This window comes from Thunnus maccoyii, chromosome 11 (assembly GCF_910596095.1).
Source record: "Thunnus maccoyii chromosome 11, fThuMac1.1, whole genome shotgun sequence".
In the NCBI taxonomy this organism is placed as follows: Eukaryota; Metazoa; Chordata; class Actinopteri; order Scombriformes; family Scombridae; genus Thunnus; species Thunnus maccoyii.
The window spans coordinates 12817008-12839665 of record NC_056543.1 but is presented as its reverse complement, the minus strand read 5'-3'; the positions used below and the strand labels follow the sequence as shown (position 1 = coordinate 12839665).

The window sequence follows — 22658 nt, the reverse complement described above, 5'->3', positions numbered from 1 at the left end:
GTTACCAAAGTCAGTTAAGGTCGCACGTTGTTGGGGAAGCCTGGATGATGCACGGGGAAAAAAAGCTTTTTGCGCCCATTGCTGCACCCAGCAGCCAGCCTGATAGCATTACTTCTGCCTTACCACAACTGGCAGCTGTTGGGTAGCTGATGAAGCTGATGCCATTGTTATAATACTAACACCTCCTCCAGATTAATTGATCTGTCTACACTTCTGTCCGCAACCTTTTAAGGACAAGAGTACAGTTACCAGCAACAAAGACTGGGAGAACTGGCCACCACATTGAGTTTAATGAAAAAAACTATTTTGTTTTAGTCCTACAACTGCTTTTAGGCTTGTCTCTAACTCATGCAGGGTGCTAGAGGCAGATAGGAGGGTGGAAATGCCTAACAGATGTATCACTTCCTCCCACAAATCCTTTGGACAGGGCAGGGCTGTCAGAGTGTGTGATATCAGTTCAGACTATGTATATAGAACAATATGTATTTGAAAAGTTTGTGAGGAGCGGACCCAGAAGGAAGTCGTGCTTATTGCTGCATTTTGTTTCAGCGTAGTCAGTACATTTGAAAGGGCGTGCCAGCTACCTGTTTTTATAGTGCGGGTTCGTGAAGACATTTGGTAGAACTGAAATGTGTATTTTTAAAAATGACAAGCAGTTTAGAGTAAAGACCTAGAGTTGAGAGGTGATGAGCAGTGTGTCTGGGAGTTTTTGGAATTCTTTTTAATTCCAAAGTTGATCTAATTAAGTTAATATGACCAGATGGCATCACTCCATGTGTGCGTGCGTGTGTGTGTGTTGCCTAGATACACTTTGGTATTCTGACCTTTTTCAACAAAGCAGATAACCAGGTGGTTCCACCATCATTCTCACTTCCTTTTTCTTTTTCTCTTTTTACATGTTTACTTCCAGTCTGCCTCAGGTATTAAGTTGTTAATTGTGTGCATCCGCGTTGATACATTTGCTATTGATTAGCTAGTATGTTGTTGTTTTGTACACTGGCTGCTTATGACTGGTTTGGAACAGCTTGATAACTGTGTTTTTGAATCATGATAGGATCATCATGGATTTAGTCCAAGGTTCAGCCTAGGCATAAATCTGTAACAGAAGTAGGGTTTGGTGATATGACAACATACTGTATATCATGAGATGATAGAGCATTGTCCACTGATTCATGTTTTGCAGTATCACAGTCATCCATAACACCCATCTCTAAATAGGACAAGAAGTCACACTCTTCTGCTCAAGTTTGCTATGAGATTAAAGTCTAAAAAAACGTTAATTTGAGAATTAATTTAGATACAAACCAGACCAGTCAGCCGACTGTGAGCAGTGTTTAGATGACAGCGTGACTTCTATCAAAATCCCAGACCTTGTCAACAACTATAAAAACTATGTGCTGTAAATATAAACTGACGTACGCTTCACCAACTGCGTGGCACAGAGATCGTTTTCAGTTTCCAGATCATTTGCTGTGTTTGTGAGTCTGAAAATCAAAAGCAAACACAGATGGCTTGTGTGTGTGGTGTTGATCAGATGTATGAAGGGTTTGTGCACGAGTGTGTGAAGTGAAGGAGAGAAATGTCAATCAGATTTTTTTTACTGACTACCAATTTAAGTTAATTTAAAGTTTATGTAACTTTAATTTTTTAACATCTATTGCTGTGATAGTGAGCAGAAAAAACAGAACATGAAGCACTGTGGCAGGTTTTTAGGGTGTGCCACTTTTCGTGCTGTAGTATCTGGCACCAGTGTGTCCAGTGTGAGAAAATATTAGTCTGGAGCCCTGCCCCGTTGATATATTACGGTCGTTTTGTGCAAAGTGCAGTAACAATACTGATTGTTTAATAAAATGGCAGTATTGGCTTCATATTTCATACTAACTTCACATGTCATTACCAGGGTTTGTTCTTAAAACAGTCATCGGTCAATGTCGGACTGATGTTTTTGGCAGGGTGTCACAGCATATTCACCCATATCTGTACATTTACATACACACATCACCAGCAGATACACTGCTAATACAGACTTCAGTGCAGTTGAACTTTCCCTCAAAAGATAACATGTAGGTTTCCCGTCTCATTCATCCCCACACCCACATGAGCAGAGCCAAAATAAACACGTGTGTGTATCCTTGCATTAGGTTGATAACCTCTTACATCACATTTTCCCCGCTCTGCTTGTCCTTTCTCTTTGTGCTGAGTGGATCTTCCAGCTGTTTTCATAACAGCAGAAACACATGATAGATGTTAAACCATTGGTGTTAGGAGTGTCCTGACTTGACCCAGGTTAACGCTTTGCCCAGTCGTTTTCACAGTCCGTTTTTTGTCATTTAAGAAAAATGACACATAGAAACAAATTCAACATGAAACCTAAACATGTTCAACCAATGCATGGTCACATTCAAATCCCAAACATTAAGTTTTAATTAAATTAGAAATAAGAAATAGCAAATTATGGAGTTATTATCTTACGTCTTATGACTTGACAGTTAAATATTTAGAAAACACTGCCATGAAACATCTGTGCTCCTAAAATAATCAGCAAAAAATGTTAAGTTTATAGATAAGATAAGTTTATCTGCCAGAAACATTTCAAGTTTAACAATGGTTCTCAGTTAAATATGCCTCTCAATGCATACTGTTGAACACGCTGTATTATAAGTTTATGGCACAGTTTCTAAATGAGAGCAAATGAAAATAATAAAGATACAAATGTACTGTAATATGAATAGAATGAATATATATTATTATATTGTTGTGTTGATGGTTAGATGTCCTTGAGTGTTTTAACTTTGCAAGTCCACTCCGATCCTGATTATGATTTTTTTTTTTTCTTCCCAGCAACATGGCCAACGCTCTGGCCAATGCCATGTGTGAGCGCTGCAAGAGTGGTTTTGCCCCGGCAGAGAAGATCGTGAACAGTAACGGGGAACTTTACCATGAGCAGTGCTTTGTGTGCGCCCAGTGTTTCCAGCAGTTCCCAGAGGGACTCTTCTATGAGGTAACACGTCGTCCTCACTGCTACTTTTCCAATATACCTTTCATCATCCATCATTTAAAAGATGATGCAGTCACTGACAGATTTAAGCACACCTGGAAGGCAATGTATTACATTAAGCAAGGTATTGCAAATGATCTGGATTTTATATAGACATTATGTATAAAAAAAAAAAAAGACAAATTGCTTTGATGGGTCTAAACATGTTCTTATAACACTGTAGCATGCAGCTGCTCTCTGCACTGCTCATACACACTTGCTGCAGGCCCTGCCGTAAAGTTACATTTACACTCTGATCCAAATACACAGTTAACATTAAAGCATGTGTTGACAGATCAGTATGTTCAGATTCATGTGGATCTCTTGCCTGAAACACATTTAAACCACCGTTGAGTGCAAATGGAGGGTTTCTTGTTCATGCACATCCCTCGGACATGTTGAGGTAAATAAAGAGGGGTGAGCACAACGTTAATGCAGTATTGAATTATCAGGAGCCTACTTCCAGTAAGCTGTTTGCTTACCAGCCCTGACACAAGGCCAGATGTCTCTCCGGCTGGCCCCAGAGAACCTGATGCTCTTCTGTTTGTCAGTCTATCAAAGACAAAGTGTCTCTAAAGCTCCGATCGATGTAAACATCAAAGCCGAGGGCGTTAGAGTACACTAACCTTTGATTCCCTGTAGATAATTCTACCTGCCATAAATAAACAGTCAAGAGAATATCAGCCCTCCCTCTGTGTGTTTGAGCCGTAATAGCCTGCTAACACGAGAGAAAAATAAATACAAAGTCAGTATTTTAATCCACACTAGATTAGGGCCTCAATAGCTATAATTCACTTGGTTTATGTGTGTTTGGTTGACGTTGCTGATGATCAATGATTAACTTGTAAATATTGAGGCTTTAGAAAGCACTGCACAATGAAATCAGATACATTAGAGTGATAATAAAATAGTTATTTCAGAATCATTGGCTAGCAATCTAAAGGGATGAATCCATAAATAAAGTTATGTAAAGAATTTACATAAAATTCAAATGCACACCGAGAATTATTTACAATATTTTTTGTAGATTGTGAAAAGACAGGTTTGGATGTCCTCAATACATGTATTGTGAAGTCATGGAGCACTGAAAGCTGTTTGAAACTCTTCTAGTTCATCAGTCAGTGATGCTGAATGATGTTTTGCAGCTGTCGTCATCATTGGATAACAAAGACGCATTGATGCTGCCATTTCTGATCAACACACCATAGTCTTCTATTAGGAAGAATATTAGAAAGAGAGGTTGTGTGTATATATTCTTTTGGGAATATAATGTTAGTTAATGTAATTGTAATTATAGTATGTAAATGTACATCTGTGTACTGTGCGAATGGATGCTAATTGTGTACAAATTGTTTAAATTCTGTTACAGTTTGAAGGCAGGAAATACTGTGAACATGACTTCCAGATGCTGTTCGCTCCCTGCTGCCACCAGTGCGGTAAGTGTACGAACTGCCGCGAAAGAAAAATAGTTTGTGCCTTCTCGACCGTAAACATCTATGTAACTGTTTTGCTCATGAACAAGCGTCTAATCGTAATCATCTGTTCTTCTCTCAGGTGAGTTCATCATTGGCCGCGTGATCAAGGCCATGAACAACAGTTGGCATCCAGAGTGTTTCTGCTGTGACATCTGCCAGGCCGTTCTCGCCGACGTTGGATTTGTTAAGAATGCTGGAAGGTCAGTTTTAGAAATAGTTATCACATCAGTAGATAGTTATCACATCAGTTAAAGTCTGTTTTTATGCAACGCTACTTGCAGACAGTTTCTGTCCTTGTGAAGAATTGCAGTTTGTGTCAGTTGACGAGGACTTAAACAAAGTTTCTGCTGTTTTATGAACTTGGTGACTCTGGATTCATTGTATCACACAGGAAAAAATACAACCAAATGTTTTCGTATTCATTAAGCACGTGCCAAATCCCTTCCTGTTCTAGGGGAGATTTATTAGTTGACTGACCTTACAACACATTAGATACCTCACTGATCCAACTTAGAAGATCAGTAAAGTTTCAAATCAAGTGTATCTCGGCCTTTCAGTGTTTTTTTTTTTTTGTGTATAATTTCCAACTCTTATCTGTCCCTCTCTCTCTTTCCAATCAGGCACCTGTGTCGTCCATGCCACAACAGAGAGAAAGCTCGGGGCCTTGGCAAGTACATCTGTCAGAAGTGTCACGCCATTATTGACGAGCAGCCTCTTCTGTTCAAGAATGACCCCTATCACCCGGATCACTTCAACTGCAACAACTGCGGGTAAACATGCACAGACATAAACTTGGCCAGCTGTGCCAGTCTCGCAAATCATCCAGAGCGGGGAGGCAATGGGAGGGCCGGGTGATAGATAGAGGAAGCAAGCTGCGTCAGGTTGTGAATAGTCCTGAACAAACTCTGTGTTCACAGGTAGAGGTCTCTTTAATCCCACATCACACTTTATGTGTTATACAGTCATATTGCTGCCAAGTTTATGCACACTTTCATTCTCGGAAATATTCAGATGAAACATCCTGAATATCAAGTTTATTATAAGTATTTGTTGCTTTGATTCACTGATTTAATGCTCTTATTATAAATAAAACTTCTCAGATCCTACAAACATAGCACAGTCTATGCAAAATTGGATCAAATACAGCATATGCAGCACTTGCAAAATGATGGACTTGTCAGTGCTCTCTGCTGGACAAAGTGTGTAATGGCGACGCTGTTTTGGAATTATTTCAAAGGTCTAATCTAATAAAAACATAGCTATTAGATGCAATATCACAAATATTGCAGCATGGAAGCCTGTATGGGTGGGTCCATACAGCACAGTCATGCACATACAGTGGTCTGACTCAGTCAAAGTGTTGCAACATCTCTTGGTTGAGAAGGGTAAGGTCTGTAATTGCATTATCACATAACTTCAACCGCCCACTGCATTTTGTGGGTTTTTTAAAATCATTTTTCATTGTGTGAATGAATGAAATAGTTTTATTTTCATGTTCAGTCAATTACATGACCCATCCCTCATGGGATTATTCAGACACATGAACTAACAACAAACCCAACATTCCAGCATGGAAACCGACCATCATCTAACAGCACAATACGTCAACATCATCCGAACATAAACATAAACCACCCACAAATGATGCTCCAGGAGATATATTCCATAATGGAAACACAACAAACATACAAACGCAGCTCCATAAGCACAAAACACAACACACAAATCGAAACAAAGCAAAATCTACATCTGCATCCATTAGTGTCAAACACTGTATATTTGATCCACTTCATAGACCAATAGTCTGCAATATATAGAGAATAGAGTCTGAGGAATTTATCTGTCATATGTTACTTTGCTCCTCCTATCCCATACTTTAGAAATATATTCAGAAAACTAAAACACATCATCAAATAGGTATTAAATTAAAGCTCCATCCTCAATTCCTATCAAATCTTAATCTGGATTGTGAACTTTTTTAAACAATATTTGTCATAAATCATGATATAAAGGACAGTAGAGCATGAAATGAATTTCGTTCTCCTCATTCAGCTGACAATATTCACAGATACTTTATCTTATATCACACTTCATTATCTTCCAGTTTCACTATGTACTGGTAATATACCACATCTTATCTCTAAGTGTTGTAGTAAGTGCTGTAAGATATGATATGATTGATATTAACATTAATCATTAATATATTTGTGCCAGCTTAAGCACTAATATTCTTGTGAGATGTGTTAATATCCTGGGATCTCTCCATCAGTTACAAGTTGAGGCTGTTTTGGTGTGATTTTCCATAGCTGACGTCATATTATTACTAGATCTGATGTTTTTTTTTCAAATGTTCCTATTTTACATACACTCACCAAGCACTTTATTAGGAACACCCGTGCAATCTAATGCAATCCAATACAACCACTCTGCCATAAATTTTACCTTTACAAAGCTTATACATTGTCAGTTTTTGTTTACATTGTCAGAGAGGTGATAATTCTACTGCATTATTTTCTTCTTTTTTATAACAAATACCTCTTTGTCATTTGCATCATCAACATTTGAATGAGTTTAAACGCCTTGTACATACATCAGTTCGCCTTACCTTATAAAAACAAAAGGTTATCTAGTGTTTACAATTTCCCTCCATCTCTGCAGCAAAGAGCTGACTGCTGATGCCAGGGAGCTGAAGGGAGAGCTCTACTGTCTGCCCTGCCATGACAAGATGGGTGTCCCCATCTGCGGTGCCTGCAGAAGACCCATCGAGGGCCGTGTGGTTAACGCCATGGGCAAGCAGTGGCATGTGGAGGTGCGATGTTAAACTGTATACCTTTTGAAAACAACTTCAGTTACCTTAAGCTTAGAACACGCTAATTAAATGTCTGGATTCACATTTCCTGACTGTCAGATTGCTTTCAGATGTATTTACATTTTAAATGATTCATTGTCTATGTTCTGTTTGATTTATACTGCCAGAAAGAGAAAAGTGACCTCTAATCCAAACACATTATCTCCAAGGTTCTCAGTATTTACAATAATTTTTAAGTGATTTCTGCTGAAGTTTAGTTGGAATTAGACATATAGTATGTGAGAAGGTGTAATTAGTTATTTATTCAAGAGTGTTTATGGCAATTGTTTTGTTTTCTACGTTATTTTCTATTCATCCCTACCAGTGAGAGCTCTTAAACATCTATCATGTGTGTGACTCATACTTCTATCAGTTTTATCTCCACAGTTGTGTTCAGTCATCTCCACTCCTACATCATCCCTCCATTACATGCAATCTGTCTCTTTTATTATTTTTCTTTCTGGCGTCATTCCACCTCTCTTCTGTCTTTTCACATTTTATGGCCGTTTTCTTGTCTTCCGTCCTCCACATGTAGCATCACGTGTGCACTGTGTGTGAGCGCCCGTTTCAGGGTCACCCGTTTTATGAGCGAAATGGTCGCGCCTATTGTGAGAGACACTTTGACATGGTGAGGGAATTAAGGATTGGCCCCCGACACTTGACTGCTGCCCCGTGTCTCACTCCTCCCTGCCTGGCCTCCATACAAGGGTTACACTAATATAGAGGTTAATCGTTGGTCTTTTATGAAGAAGCTCTCTGTCTGACCACCATTTTGGTCCAGAGCATGATGTTGATAACTGCTGGCCAGATTGTCTTAAACATTTGTCTTGATTATATTGTTCAACCAACTTGCAAATTAATTAGTTTTCCTAATTAAATCTTTATATGTATATTTCTCTCTTTGTTAGTATTGCTTATTAACTTGTTTCATGATGATAAATTATGAGAGAATTATTATGAAGTATTATGATAAATTATAATACGTAATTCGGGCCAAATAATAAACTTTTACAAATTTTTACTTTGCAGTTTCCCACAGTCACCAAAAAAAAAAGAAAACAGAAAAGGCATAAAATATGAGTAATGTGTTGATTTTGGCAGTAAAAGCCATGTGCTGACGTAGCAGCAAACAATTGTGGTTTAAATGGGTTGATAATGGTCTCTGGGGTCTTATTGTCTAATCATGTTTCATGCTCTTTCAGAGGCTTTTTATACGCTACAAGAGATCTGTTCTTTATCGTGGGTGTAGAAACATTGAATATTGGCAGGAATCACTGGCTAACAACACCCTTCATCAAAATCACCTTTGTTTTGGCTTTTAAAAATCCATATTTGTGTAACCCTCTTACTCACCCATGCTGTCCTCATTCACAGACACATGAGAGGTCCTTTTTCAATTATTTGTGAGGCAAAGACGGGGCTTTCTCGGAAATATTGGACTCTTTACTTGAATTTATGTCAAACACTACAATTAATTCCTCATTTGTCTGTTTGGAGGATTAACACACCCTCTAGAGCTCCACCTTCTCTACTCTTTTTATTCAATTTGGACGCAGTAGCAGGACAGCTGGACTGAACTGATGTGGTGTTGACCTGACCCGATAATGTCTAAGCCAGACTGCGCTGCTGCCTGCGGCACAGTCTGAAAGTGCTATTGAACTGACTGATTGCTGTGCTAACCATGTGTGCTTGGTCATGGGTTTGTTTGCAGCATTTTGTGTGTGCTAAGTGTGAGAAACCCTTCCTTGGACACCGTCACTACGAGCGCAAGGGCCTGGCCTACTGTGAAACACACTACAACCAGGTAACACTCGACAGTATTATCGGAGTTTTTGCGTTGAACATGGAAACAGTGATTGAAACATGAAATCTCTCCTCCTTTGGGTCCATTTGTAGTCTACAAGTCTTGAAAAAAGCCCAATCTCTCAAGTACCAAAATCAAGAATAGCAACCAGATGTGACTGCATCTGACTTCAGGGAGGCTAAATTATGAAGTGATGATGAAATGATTAAAAAGGATTGGTCATGTGGGAAAGTTCGACATATCTGAAATTAGAGAGTTGACTGCAAAAAAGACCATGCATTTACAAGCTAACTTCCAATTAGAGAAGTCATTTTTCAGTCTGTTGGACCGCACATGAACACACCATTTTGGCCAATTTTTCAGTCAGTCCTCACTTTGAATCACAACAACTTGAATGATAAAGTAAGCAGAAGAAGAAAGAAATTAATGAAGTAGGTATGGGAAAGACTTGGCGTGATATTCCATTTGTTCCCAAGACATTTTTTGAACTAGTTTAGTCATCATTACTTTTCTTAAGGAAAAGTTTTCTTATCTCAGTAACACACTAAAGAGTTTTGCTGTTCATTGTATTATTACTTTGACTTGTAAGTTTTTACTGGAGTCTTAACTCTCAATCTGAACCATCTTGGGTCTTAAAGACCAACATCAGTCACTGTAATGACTCCACCTAGTGTTTTTTTTTCAACACAACATTTCTGCTTTTAGGGATGCCCTTGTAGCCCGTGCTTGTTTGCATGGCATCTGAACACAGAGTGTTCAGTGTGAACCGTGACAACGACTGCCGTTGCTGCATTGTGTTACATGATTTCATAACTCATAAGATGTGACAGCGCGTCGCTAACCCTCTCTGTTTCTCTTCCCTCGTCACGCTCAGCTGTTTGGAGATGTTTGCTACCACTGCAATCGTGTTATCGAGGGAGATGGTGAGATAACTTGTTCTGATTGAAAATATATATAAATGTTATAATTATTAATGGACGGAGGTGGTCATATGTCATTCATTGTGCAGCTCTGTTAGCATCAATGCCCTTTTAACTTGCTTTTCGTTTATATGATGTTGACTGTAGCTTTCTTGTAAAGGCCACCCTTTGAAAATTAGATTCTGAATTCAAGAATAAACCCTTTGACTCATGTGATGGTGATCTGGGACAGTTTCTCATGTGACTTTGTGGTGTGTTTCTTCTTTTTTTTTTTTTCAGTGGTGTCTGCCCTCAACAAGGCTTGGTGTGTCAACTGTTTTGCCTGCTCTACTTGCAACACCAAGCTCACCCTCAAGTAAGTAACACGAGTCTAAGAGATACACTTTTACATAAATGCTGTCACTGTGGAGTGGGATCAATCTTCATATTTTAACCCAAACAAATTCAGTATTAATTATACTTGCTGGAATTCACATACGAATCGGCCAATCTCTCTCTCTGTTTACTTTGTAGTTTTTCTCTTTCACAACTATGCTTCATCTGGCACTATTTGCATATCTGCTGTGAGCTGCCTGATTTTCTGTCCTGTTTATTCCTGATTTTCTCACCTTTCTCTAATAACCTTGTGTCTCTGTGGACTTTTTTTCTCCACCTCTCCTCCCTTTTATCCTCCCTCTTTTTGTCCTCTTGTTTGCTTCTCTCGCTCCCCTTTTCCTTCCTTTTCCCTATCTCTAACTCTCACTTCTCCTTCCTCTCCTCTTTCCCATCTTGTTGTTCTCATTCTTCCCTCTTTTCTCGCCTCCTCTATATCTTTCTCTTGCCCCTCCAACTGCGTTTCCTCTTCTCTTCCCCCTCTTACAATCCTCTCCCCTTCCTCTCGTTCCTCCCTGCTCCGTCAGGGATAAGTTTGTGGAAGTGGATTTGAAGCCGGTGTGTAAGCACTGCTATGAACGCCTGCCGGACGACATGAAACGCCGGCTGGCCAAGCGTGAACGTGACTCAAAAGACAAGAAGAAGAAAACATTGATACCCATGTGTCTGTGATCTTGTCTTTCTCCTTTCTCCACACTTCCACTCTTCTTCCTTTGGTCAGTTTCCACCTTTCTTCCTTTCTGTCTGTTCCTTAACTTTCTCTGTTTCATCGTCATCATATTTCAAACACTTTTTATCCCTCTTACTATTATTATGATGAAAGCAGAGATTTAGGTAAACACATCTGAGTGACCTAACACTGGAAGTGTTTCAGTACATGAACACTTCTCAGCCAGAAACACAAGTAGAGATTAGGCTGGTACTTTGGTAACCTCTGCTATGCAAACAGGAAAATCAGATCAGTCACATGCTGAAGGGACGGCTTTGTTTCTCGGGTCTCTCGATCTGTCTGGGCGTAAGGGGTAAAGCCTTAATCGCTTCCGGCAGCTTTCTGGCCTCAGCTGTGGAAGTGCCCAGGTCCCACCGGGTTTGACACGTGCCCTTCTCCTGCCAGCGATTATCTGCTTTGGGAGGGAATGCCGCCCAGGAGCAGCTGAGGGGAAAAGGTTTACAGAGCTGACCAGTGTTAGTGGAATTAAAGGCATTTGATACAGAAAACAACTATAAAGAACACATAAACCACATTGTACCTTCAAGGCTTCACAATCCTCAAAATGTGTTATTTTAAACGTAGAAAATGTTTAGAATATTTTTTTTCAGCTTGTGGATCTACATAATACACATACTGATAGACAATAATGGGATATGTGTGTTAGATTGTTTTCTTTCAAGTAAGTGCCGTAGTTCATTAAAAAATATAAGATCATCTATGGACAATATTAAGAAATACTAGTCTGGTGGTTAAGATGCATATTATATAACTGTTATGTCCCTGATTTGATTCTGGCAGAGGACCTTTGTTACATATCATCTCCTCTCTCGCTTCCCATGTTTCCTGTACTTGTCTGCAGTCAGTGAAGGATAACAGGTTAAGGAGTTATATAACTAACTAACTAGAACAAAAACAAACTTAGGAGCAAAAACATAACCCTAATCCAAGTATAATACAATTAATGTTGCACTACAAGGCCTTTTGTATAGGTTGAAAAATGGCCAACTTGAGCAGGAGCACTGAAGTTGTACTTAATTATGTAATATAAAATGCAATTACGAAATAATCTATAAGTTATCTAAAAAGAGGTCATTTCTCAGAAACTCTAAAATAAACAAAAAACATGCTACTCAGTATTTTTTCCAGTGGAGCTACAAACCAGAATGTCACCAAACCATTTTTCATGGTGATAAACCAATTATTGATACAAACAGATTAATAAGTGACACGAGACATAACTTAGACAAACCGCAACACCTAATTTACTGTTCATGTCTCCTCCACAGGAACAAGTTTGTGGAGTTTGACATGAAGCCAGTGTGTAAGAAGTGCTATGAGAAATTCCCACTGGAGCTGAAGAAGAGGCTGAAGAAGCTGTCTGAAACCGTCGCACGGAAGTAAACACACAGATGCATAGCAGGAGGGAGGGAGAGGTAGATGAGACCCTAAGGTGGCCCCATGCAAGGGAGAAGTCACATCTTCACAATTGACAATCGTGTTTAAGATAGCATTTTCTGTGTTTCATGTCAGGTGGTGTGTTAAATTTAGGATCGGTTATTTCAGTGGAACTCTCCACTTTTCAGTTACAGCAGCAAAGTGTCGAAGGTCATTTCATGAGCCTGAAACTGACAGATGGGTCGACAGACTGTCAGTCACTAGGTTTAACTTTAACCTGTTCAGTGCCTTTTGGCTCAAATACTGCACTGTACTGTATATATGTTCACATGCTTGCCTTATTTCACTGCTATATATATATATATATATATATATATATATATATATATTAAACCCAAAAACACATGATGATGGTCGGTATTTCATGATTATGTACAGTATAAACTTAGAAACATGGGAATAATAAAACCTCTGTTGACAGGTTCAACTGTTGCCAACTTCTGTTTGACTTATGTTACTGACTATAATAATAGAGTAAAACCCAAAGAAAGTTGAGAAAAAAATGCAGTTTGTTTATATAATATCTCTAATATTTACTGTTTTCCACCTATATGTATTATTTCATGTATTATAAATGCTTATTTTCTTTAATATTACGCAAAATGAGTTTGTGTTTAGCTCTATATAAAGTTTTCAGATATTTTTTTTCTTGCATCAGCGGTTTTTTGACGTACTGTATCCTCCTCAAAGCTTCAGTAATGGATTCAACCATAGCTGAAGTTTGTTGGATTATAGTTGGATTATAGTGTTATGTGCTATGCATTGTATATGTGGAGCGATATCTATGCAAACTGGCATTTACGCAGAGTTACCAATTTATTAGGTTCACTTGTACAATCTAATATAATCTAATAGGACAGCCCTGAAATAAATCCCAAGTTTATAATGTTCAGTTTTTGTTTTGTCCTCTCTTATAGTAAATACTTACAAGCAAATGAATATAAGAAGCACCTTTAAAAATACAGCAATCCTGTACAACACCACCACTAACTACTGTACATACAGCCTCAGAAATGACCATAGAGTAGACTCAACACCTCTTACACCATGTCAACAAATACTGAACATAATAAGCTTCACGGTGACAGGATTTATTGCGGGGCAACTGGTAACTCTTGTGTGTTACAACTTGATGGCTTGTGGCCTGTGCAGGGACCGGATGCGGGAGCAATGTTAGATGTTAGAACATGAGTCTCTGCTGTTTGTAATCCAAGGAAAGTGATCCTCTTAGTGAGGTATACAGACTTCCTCAGGGCTCAGACCCTCTTAGGAAAGAAAGCCAACTGTTGAATGGTAAAAAAAAAAATAATTTCCATTCAAAAAATGTTTTTCGCTTGAGCAGTATTTTACCATAGAAAGCTTGTCTTTTACATAATAGTTAAATAGAAAGACACATTCCACAGTTTCACAGAAACACAAAGCCTATGTTTCTGTTCTGAATTTCACTACTTATGCCACATTTGTCATATGTCATGTAGAGGTACAACTATCTGCTGGACTGTTGTGAAGCAGAACTTCAGCGTCACTAAAAATAGTCCGGTAGAAAGCTTTATTTGATATCTTACAACTGGGGTGACTGAGGTGACTCTACACAGATATACACAGATATGTATTTTATCATCACATTGCTTGTCAAAATACAATATTTATTCATGTAAACACACCAAAGTGCATGTTTTGGACTTGAATGGAGAGTTATTGTTCATTATATCAAAGATAATGCTGTCAACTCACCTGAATAAACATGTACAGTATGTCAATGCTACCTGTGTGGATGTAGTATTGTTTTTGGTTTATAGTTTCTTGCACACATGACATCATCAGCATGTATAGGAGTCATAGGGGGCATTTGATTAAATCCAAAGGTAGGACAGAATACCTAGATTTAATACACATTATCAGTATTTCCAAATGGTTTTCTTGCAGCTTTGACTCGATTGGCCTACTTGAAAGTAACATATTCAGAGTTACATGAGTTAAAAGGCTATTCCTTGGCAAACTAACATGGGTTAAATAAGTATTCTGGTAACACTACACCTCCCCTGATAACACTGATACAGGGATAATCTCTGCATTTATATTTATTAACACACTGTCACAGTCCTTGTAAAAAGTTGTTTAAATTAACCCTGATGAAGGCAACATGCACGGTTTTATTAAAGAAAAAAAAAATCAAAGTATTGCAAGTATTGCTTGTTTTTCATCTTTTTTCTTATATTATTCTTATATTCTCAATTAATACCATCACTAGTATTTGTTTAGTGTAATATGGAAGAATTATATTTGTATAAATGGAAGGTTGTTTTTTTTTTAAACTTTTTATTTAACACATTTCATACATGCATGTACTTTATTCCCCATGATACAAACTAATTTAATCATATAATATAAATAAAACAAGACGAAGAACATACCACAACGTAAGCATTATATATAAATCCAATGTCAATAATTTTAAGTGAGAAGAAAAAAATAATCATCATAATAAAAAAAAGTAATAAAATAATAAAATAAATAATAATACATTAAAAGGTAGATGAAAAAAGTAGTCCTATGTAGTTGTCCCCCTAACTTGGCATAATAATACTTTGAAAACATAACGTACTTTCCACAGAGCAAAGACGACATAACTTTGTCTCTGGCTCAGCCAACCCACATGGTAACTCTAGATTTGCTCTTGCAGGATTTGTACACGGTGCTCCTTCATTTTGCGCGTTGTTTGTCATTGTACAAAACAGCAATGTCTAATGATGTGACAACGCTGAGGTTAAGGTCTTGTAGGGTTTAGGCACAAAAAAAAACATTCGGCAAGGGAAATACAATGTTTTGGGTTAAAATGCTCACTCTCGCGAGAACCTTCTCGAATCTAGAGTTACCATCTAGACTACACGACCAATAAAAGTGCGTCAGTGTGCGTCAAACTGAATGCTCAGCTCTCATTGGACAGCGAGCTGGATTCAAGTAAGCGCACGAACCACGTGACCCCTCTGCCATTTGACGTTAATGAGACTGCGCAATAATATCATCATGGGGAGTTAACGCTCACGGAATGACTATTATGTCAGCTTTTTATATTTTGTGAATTGTCGTATTATATGCACCACAGTCAACCGCTTTAGCAGTACTTTGTTTTGTTTTTTTCGGGGAGCCATGCGGCGGAGTAAGACTGAAGTGGACCGGTACGTTTCCTCCGTACAGAGCTCCTCTCCCTCCCTCAAAGAGGTAAGTTCAACCGGCGGCTAACGTTAGCGTGCTGCTGCCATCGTTTCACACCAACCCGGCGTGAGGAGACAGGCCTGGACACCACGATCAAACGGGCATTAATGGCAGTTATTTTTTTTGAACCGATGTTAATTTGGTTAGTTTTATGTTATGTGTAATATCTGTTAACTGCCGCGGGCTTATCCTAAGGCTAGCGGCGCTAACCGACACGATGACGCTTCGTCATGTCCTCCCCTTCACGCTCGGAAAACGCGCGGCATGGGCTTGTTAGAGCAGCCGAGCTAGTTAGCTATCCCACAAACAGCTTATGACTACTTGTAACGCCACAGCTAGCAACTACCAACTACTACTACAGCCGGGACGGGTTCACAATTTTCCACGCCTTTCTTAAAACAATAGTCAGGAGCCCAAATGAACGTTGAAGCCGGTTTTTCGTGCTGTAATCATCCCTCCTGTCCATGCTGACTATTAGAAGATCCCTTCATAATGTTCTTAAAGGTTAAGTAATAGGGACCAGAATCCATCTATCTGTGCTAAAATGTATTTAAAAGTTTATCTGAAGCTACTATGAAGTCGATAGCTTTCAACGTTAGTCTTATTTTCAGAGTTTTTTGAGGATTATTATGTTGTATTTGTAAGCACATTGAGAGCCACTAAATCGGAGTCAAAGTCCTTTTATGTGTGAACATACTTGGCCAATAAAGATGTTTCTTATTGTGATTCATAGTGCCAAAGTCCCTCTCTTTGTTTATATACTTCCACCGCAGCTCAACAGGGAAACTTTTGAGGAAACACAAATAGGGAATTCGATGCTAAACAGGCTGTAAATGTGGCAGATATCCACTTGATATGATTAACTCGGACTGCTGAAGCCTCATATAAGCTTCAGATAAACTTTTAACCACATTTTTGCACAAAATCTGTGTGGACACACTGTGGATTTTGGCCCTCATCACTTACATTGAAAGTGCATTTGAAGGGCATCTTTTAATAGCCAATATGAAAGAGAGGAACAATTACAGCAAGTGAAACCTCTTTTCAATGTTTCATTTGGTCACCTGACTGTTGTTTTAAGACAGACTTGAAAAATTGTGAACCTATCCTTTAATACATCTGGAACAAAATGCTTCCAAAAGATGAGCCGTTTACACACCCCAAACCTTATTCAGAAATCTGATGGTATTTATTTAAGTTGCTGACTTGGATAACTGTAACTATATGGTTTGTGCATCACATGTTGCATTAAACATTTAATGAATCTAAACGTATATAATAAATATAAACGTTAATTTGACATTATTAGAAGGATGGCAACGGATCGCACACTACTACAAAAGTAGCTGCATAGCATAGATGTAGGAGTCCAGGTGTGTTGGTGGCTTCATACTACCAAGAAGTACCCACATTATCTTCAATAAAATCAAGTCACCTTGGATGATAAACTTACAATGCCAGATTTTCCATAATTCATTTATTGATCTTCCACTTAAAATTACTTGTGTCTTATTGTTTTAACGTCCAAAAGTAAGTTATTCCAGTTCGTGACATGTCTGAACCTGAAGGAACAGGTGTCCATGTTATTATTGAACCTCTGGAAGTACAAGCAGGCAACACTGACCTTGGTCTGGTGGGCATGAGTCCTTTCACCACTACTAAAGACTGACTTGTTTTGAGAACTCTGTAGTTTAAGGGTTTTCCCCAGACCTTCAAACCATGCTGAGATTAAGCAGTCTGACTCAAAACAAGAGAATTGCCCACAGACCCTTCTAATGCCATGCTGTCTCCACTCAGACTTTGAGGTGCCATCAGGGTGTTTTTTGCTCCATTTTGTGGATAGAGAGAGCAACACAAGGGCATAGGTGGAGTTTCTCCCTCTTTTGCCAATTAACTGTCATCTGTAATAGTGAAAACAGCCGGTCCACACCAAGATGAATTCACTAAACTTCAATATTGATGTTTTCTTTCCACAGAAGCCAGTCAAAGGATTTTTATTTGCAAAGCTGTACTTTGAAGCAAAAGAGTATGAACTTGCAAAAAGGTAAGCACATGAGCTTCCCTGTGGTTGACTGAATGTTATTGCCTCTCCAGAGAAATTATACTCACAGTACCCTCGCATAACAATCTGTTTTATTCTCCTAGACATGTATCAGAGTATCTCAAAGTCCAAGAGAGGGATCCCAAAGCACACAAATTCCTTGGACAGCTCTATGAGAGAGAGGGAGACATCAACAAGGCAGTAGGATGTTACAAGGTACGAGGAACATGACTCTTGGGGGGAAAAAATATGCAAAACAAAGAGATTCTTCCTGGAAGAGTGTATTGCATGGTGTGGCTGGGCCCTTTTCAGGATTGGTGTCTGGTTCCTCTTGTCCATTTATGAAAGTGATCTGTGTGTGTGTGTGTGTGTGTGTGTGTGTGTGTGGGTGAATAAGAGGCGTTCAGATTGAAAAGTGCTGTGTAACTGCAGTCCATTTTCCATTTAAAGTGGTCAAATCAGGATGGGGATACCCCTAATTAATGCCCAGATAGTGTTTTCTCAGTTTTCCTTCCCTTGTTTAATCTCTACATTTATAAACAGTGAGTGACTCTGTGTTTTGTTCTCTTGGTGCTGAACTCCAGCAAATAGGATCTAAAATGAAATGAAGTGCAAACATTAAGCTTTAGAATCATGAAACTGATTGATGAAACGATGAAAAACTTTAACCACTCCAACCAGTGTCTTTATTTAAATCAAAAAGTAACGTTTAATGTGGTTAAATCAGGAACAAAAAGCAGGTGAAGCAGTTGGCATTTATCTAATAGTGATTCTTACAGTGTCTTTTATCCATATGAGTGAAATAGTGTTGGATCAATGTGATCATATCAGCTTTAGCAGACTGTTCCTCATTTGATGGCTCACTGTTGACATACTTAACTGTGATTGACACAGCTGATTCAGAAGTATGACTGACTAAGAGTGTATTTAATAATCACCACACCCTCTGAACTATATTCCACTGTTCCCAGCACTTTCACATTTTACGCTGCTGAGCATAACGTGAACCTAAATAGCTTTTGCGCTTGGAGACAACCACATAGTCTCTGTGCCCGAGACCTGCCACTTCAAGCTTGTTGTTGGACGATTTAAATAGGGCCCAAGGTTTCTGTTTGGAACAGACTTCAATTATCTGTAGACCCAACCAAACAGGTATTTGAGGCTGGAATTAATACCTGCTTAGGGAGGGGAAATTACACTTGTACACTCTGAATGTAGTTTATTTTACTGAACAGGAAGTGCTTTAAACGCAATCCATGAATTGTGTATGCTTTCCATTCCTGTTGACCATTTTTTAATGTAGGGTCAATTCATTTTAGCACAATATGAAACACTTAAAATTTGGTTTGAGATCCAGTGAGAACCAATTTGTAGTGTATTGCATGCATTGAAAATGGCAAGAGGTGTAATGATTAATGTTATTTAGTTGGTTTGGTCCTTAAATAAGATTCTAAGTTTCCTTCATACAACTAATAATTGGAAGCACATGTGCCAAGCTGGGCATTGTTGGTAATTATAATATAATTATAGGTTAAGTTGTTTTACCACAACTCATTGCACTACAGTTGGGCACAGAAGCTATCAAAAGGCCCCATTGTGCTGTTAAGTGTGTGTGTGTGATTAGTCCACTGTCACATTTTTATCCTCTGTAATCAAAAAGTAGAGAGATTAAACATTTAATAGAGCACATGGTGCACATTATTCTATTTCTTTGGTAAAGGAAGTGAAAGAGAAAATGAAATTGTGATAAAATCCCATTGAAGTCATGTCAATTTTATTAACAATGTTTAAAATTTTGTGATTTTTATCATGTTCATTGATCATTCAAAAATTTGACTGCTCCCTCCTCCTCTAATATGTGACTTCACTGAGGTATAAATGAAGTAACCAACTTAAAGGGTCTTTCTTTCCTCCCTCTCTCACATTTTGGTTATTGTATTCTGGAGGAGTCTTGCTTTTTGGATAGATCTGATATATACAGGCTTCTATAAAAGCTGATGCCAGTATGTCTGCACTTTTGTGTGTATGTAGCGATCAGTGGACTTGAACCCGGCCCAGAGGGATCTGGTGCTGAAGGTGGCTGAGTTACTGGTCAGTAAGGAGGAATGTGACAGCAGAGCTGAGTTTTGGGTGGAGAAGGCTGCCAAGCTGCTGCCGGGAAACCCTGCAGTCTTTAACCTGAAGGTGAGGCTCCTTTTCTTCTGAATTAGCAAGACCTCTGTTGGACACTGCATCTGTCAACTTGTAATATCACTCTTTACATTCATATTTTACCAACTGCTGCTTATTTTCCAGCCTACTATATTCCCCTCTCTGTCTTCATAGTCTTCATTTCATGTTTTAACTATTTAATGAACAGGATCCCATACTGACTCTTTTTGGTTTACCTGTTTCCCTCTATGCAGGAGCGTCTGTTGAATCGTCAAGGTCAACAGGGTTGGAACCGACTCTTTGACCTCCTTCAGGCCGAGCTTGCAGCACGGCCAGCTGACGCACATGTGAACGTGAAGCTGGTTCAGCTGTTCTGTCAGGACAGTCGGCTGGATGAGGCTGTTAAGCATTGCCTGGCCGCTGAGAGAAAGGGCATGCTTCGCAACAGTCTGGACTGGTACACTGTGGTGGTGCACACACTGCAGGTCAGCATGGACTCTAATATAGAAGGGCAGTTATGCATGGTCGGACTAGTGTGCATTTTTGAAAAGTTGTATGGTGTTGGCTTGTATTTCATACCGTTAAAAATCTGCATTTTAAATTCACAATAATACTAAAAACATGGATGACTTTTGTTTCAGGAGTATCTGGCTCAGCCAAGTATTGCCAGCAATGAGAAGATGTGTCGGCGTCTCCAGAGAGAGCTGCTATTGGCTCACTGCAACCTGCTGAGAATCACACTGTCTGGGAGTGACGTGCAGCCCAGCATTGATGCCCTCAGAAGGTAAGTGTTTGTTTAGGTTAATATAGTGTTTGTATACACAAATCGTCTATGTTTACAGTATGTAGCCATGAAACCAAATGTAATGTTAGATTCCACTCAGAACTAAATTTCTTTATATATTTACGTTATGTGCTATGTTTATGCCTGTAGAAGATGTACAAAATTCTAGGACTGCAACGTATGATTATTTTCATTATTGATTAATCTGCAGTCTATTTTCTACAACACCCATGTTTATGCAGTTTATACAAATGTGTGTGTGTGTTTGTGTGTGTAGTTTTGACCAAGCTATGCAGACAGTGAGCAGCGTTGCAGGCCGCCACACAGACGAACTTTGTGAGGTGTTTGTGGAGATGCGCGGTCACCTCTATTTGCATGCTGCTGCGTTATTGTTGAAGCTGCCTCAGGATCGGCAGAAGACCTGGAGGGACGTCATTGACCTGGCTGCACTATGCTACCTGCTGGCATACCAGGTACTGACACACCGACACAAATATGATCAGTATATGTCCAGTCCTATCATGACATGGACAACTAAGTCATTTGTTGAGCAATTCTGTGGTATGGATACAGATAAGAAAGCTGAACTTCTCAATTATTTTTTTTTTAACAGCTGCCTTACAGAATAAGTTTAACTGTCTTAATAGTTTAATTTACTTAGTTTCCATACACAGACCGCATTAGGGAGCCGCGGCCAGGAACATTTGAATGCAGACGGGTTTCTGGATGCAGTTTGTTCTCTTTTTTCCTTCCACCAGGTCCCCAGACCAAAGAATAAAGTGACCAAAAGAGACCAGTCAGCGCCACAGCTACTGGAGCTGCTGGCAAGCGACCGACTGAGTCAAGCCGGCCACATGCTGCTCAATCTGAGCACTGATGCATCCACCTTGATCAGAGAGGTCTGTCCATGCATTCTGAATCAGTTTAGTTAGAAGTTGTAGCACTTTGAGCCTGGAATGAAAAAAGTTTTATTGTGTGTGTGTGTGTGTGTGTGTGTGTGTGTGTGTGTGTGTGTGTGTGTGTGTGTGTGTGTGTGTGTGTGTGTGTGTGTGTGTGTGTGTGTGTGTGTGTGATAAATCGATTTGATTAATCTAGTATAATACATGGAACTTAGATTTTCTGCTACAGATGAAAATATCTTATCACTGTAATGAACATGATAGATTCACTTCTACTTTGTCTTGCTAACAGTCATTTTCTGCACCATATCCATCACATGTTGACAGCACTAATAAACTGATGTTTAATTACTTTAAGGTTTAGAAACTGACACATTTGTATGTTCTGTGTGTTTGCATACATAGGTGGTTGAGGCGTTTGGGAACCGTAGCGGTCAGAACTCTCTGCTTGATCTCCTGTTTGGACAGCAGGCCTCTACTGGATCTTCCTTTATTGCCAATGATGACATTCGTTCCATTAACGCACTGACTCCACAGATCTCTCAGCTGGCTGAGTGGGACGCAGGTACAAAACTAGAGATGCACTAATATGGAATATAAAGGCTGATCATTATAACTGATAATTATAACTGTTTATTGTAACTGATAATATAAGTTTAGGAATGCAGAAATGTAAAAAGGACAATGAAGACAATTTTTTTTAGATTGACAAGTTTATTTTATTATTCATGTATTTCTTTATTCTAAATTTGTTTGTAAAAACCTTTTTGTTTAGTTTTTGAATATATATATAAACTAATTGGCACTTGACTTGATTTAACTTCAGAGTGAGCAAATGCCAACAAAACAAATCTAACTAGAAAGGAAACAAATACAACCCGACAAAAGAAACCAAATTACAATAACTGACTTCCCTAACTAACATAAACATTAATTCTATTTTT

General features: G+C 38.8%; 2 protein-coding genes across 6 annotated transcripts in view; both read left to right on the top strand.

Annotated features, from left to right (window-relative positions):
* Positions 1 to 14388, top strand: part of LOC121906924 (LIM and senescent cell antigen-like-containing domain protein 1) — a 33006-nt gene extending 18618 nt beyond the window's left edge. For 4 of the 5 annotated variants that reach the window (XM_042426169.1, XM_042426170.1, XM_042426168.1 and 1 more), the window contains exons 2-10: positions 2842 to 3001; positions 4407 to 4473; positions 4592 to 4712; positions 5133 to 5282; positions 7171 to 7321; positions 9072 to 9164; positions 10039 to 10087; positions 10364 to 10439; positions 12455 to 14388. In XM_042426169.1, the coding sequence (XP_042282103.1) occupies positions 2842 to 3001; positions 4407 to 4473; positions 4592 to 4712; positions 5133 to 5282; positions 7171 to 7321; positions 9072 to 9164; positions 10039 to 10087; positions 10364 to 10439; positions 12455 to 12569 (982 nt within the window). In that variant the 3' untranslated portion in view covers positions 12570 to 14388. The other variant, XM_042426171.1, reaches the window with a different exon arrangement.
* A 1213-nt stretch (positions 14389 to 15601) lies between these two features.
* Positions 15602 to 22658, top strand: part of ranbp2 (RAN binding protein 2) — a 30848-nt gene continuing 23791 nt past the window's right edge. The window contains exons 1-9 of the mRNA XM_042427034.1: positions 15602 to 15845; positions 17816 to 17883; positions 17985 to 18096; positions 19912 to 20064; positions 20286 to 20516; positions 20673 to 20815; positions 21093 to 21288; positions 21574 to 21714; positions 22120 to 22279. Of these exons, the coding sequence (XP_042282968.1) occupies positions 15774 to 15845; positions 17816 to 17883; positions 17985 to 18096; positions 19912 to 20064; positions 20286 to 20516; positions 20673 to 20815; positions 21093 to 21288; positions 21574 to 21714; positions 22120 to 22279 (1276 nt within the window). The 5' untranslated portion in view covers positions 15602 to 15773. The remainder of the gene's footprint in view (positions 15846 to 17815; positions 17884 to 17984; positions 18097 to 19911; positions 20065 to 20285; positions 20517 to 20672; positions 20816 to 21092; positions 21289 to 21573; positions 21715 to 22119; positions 22280 to 22658) is intronic.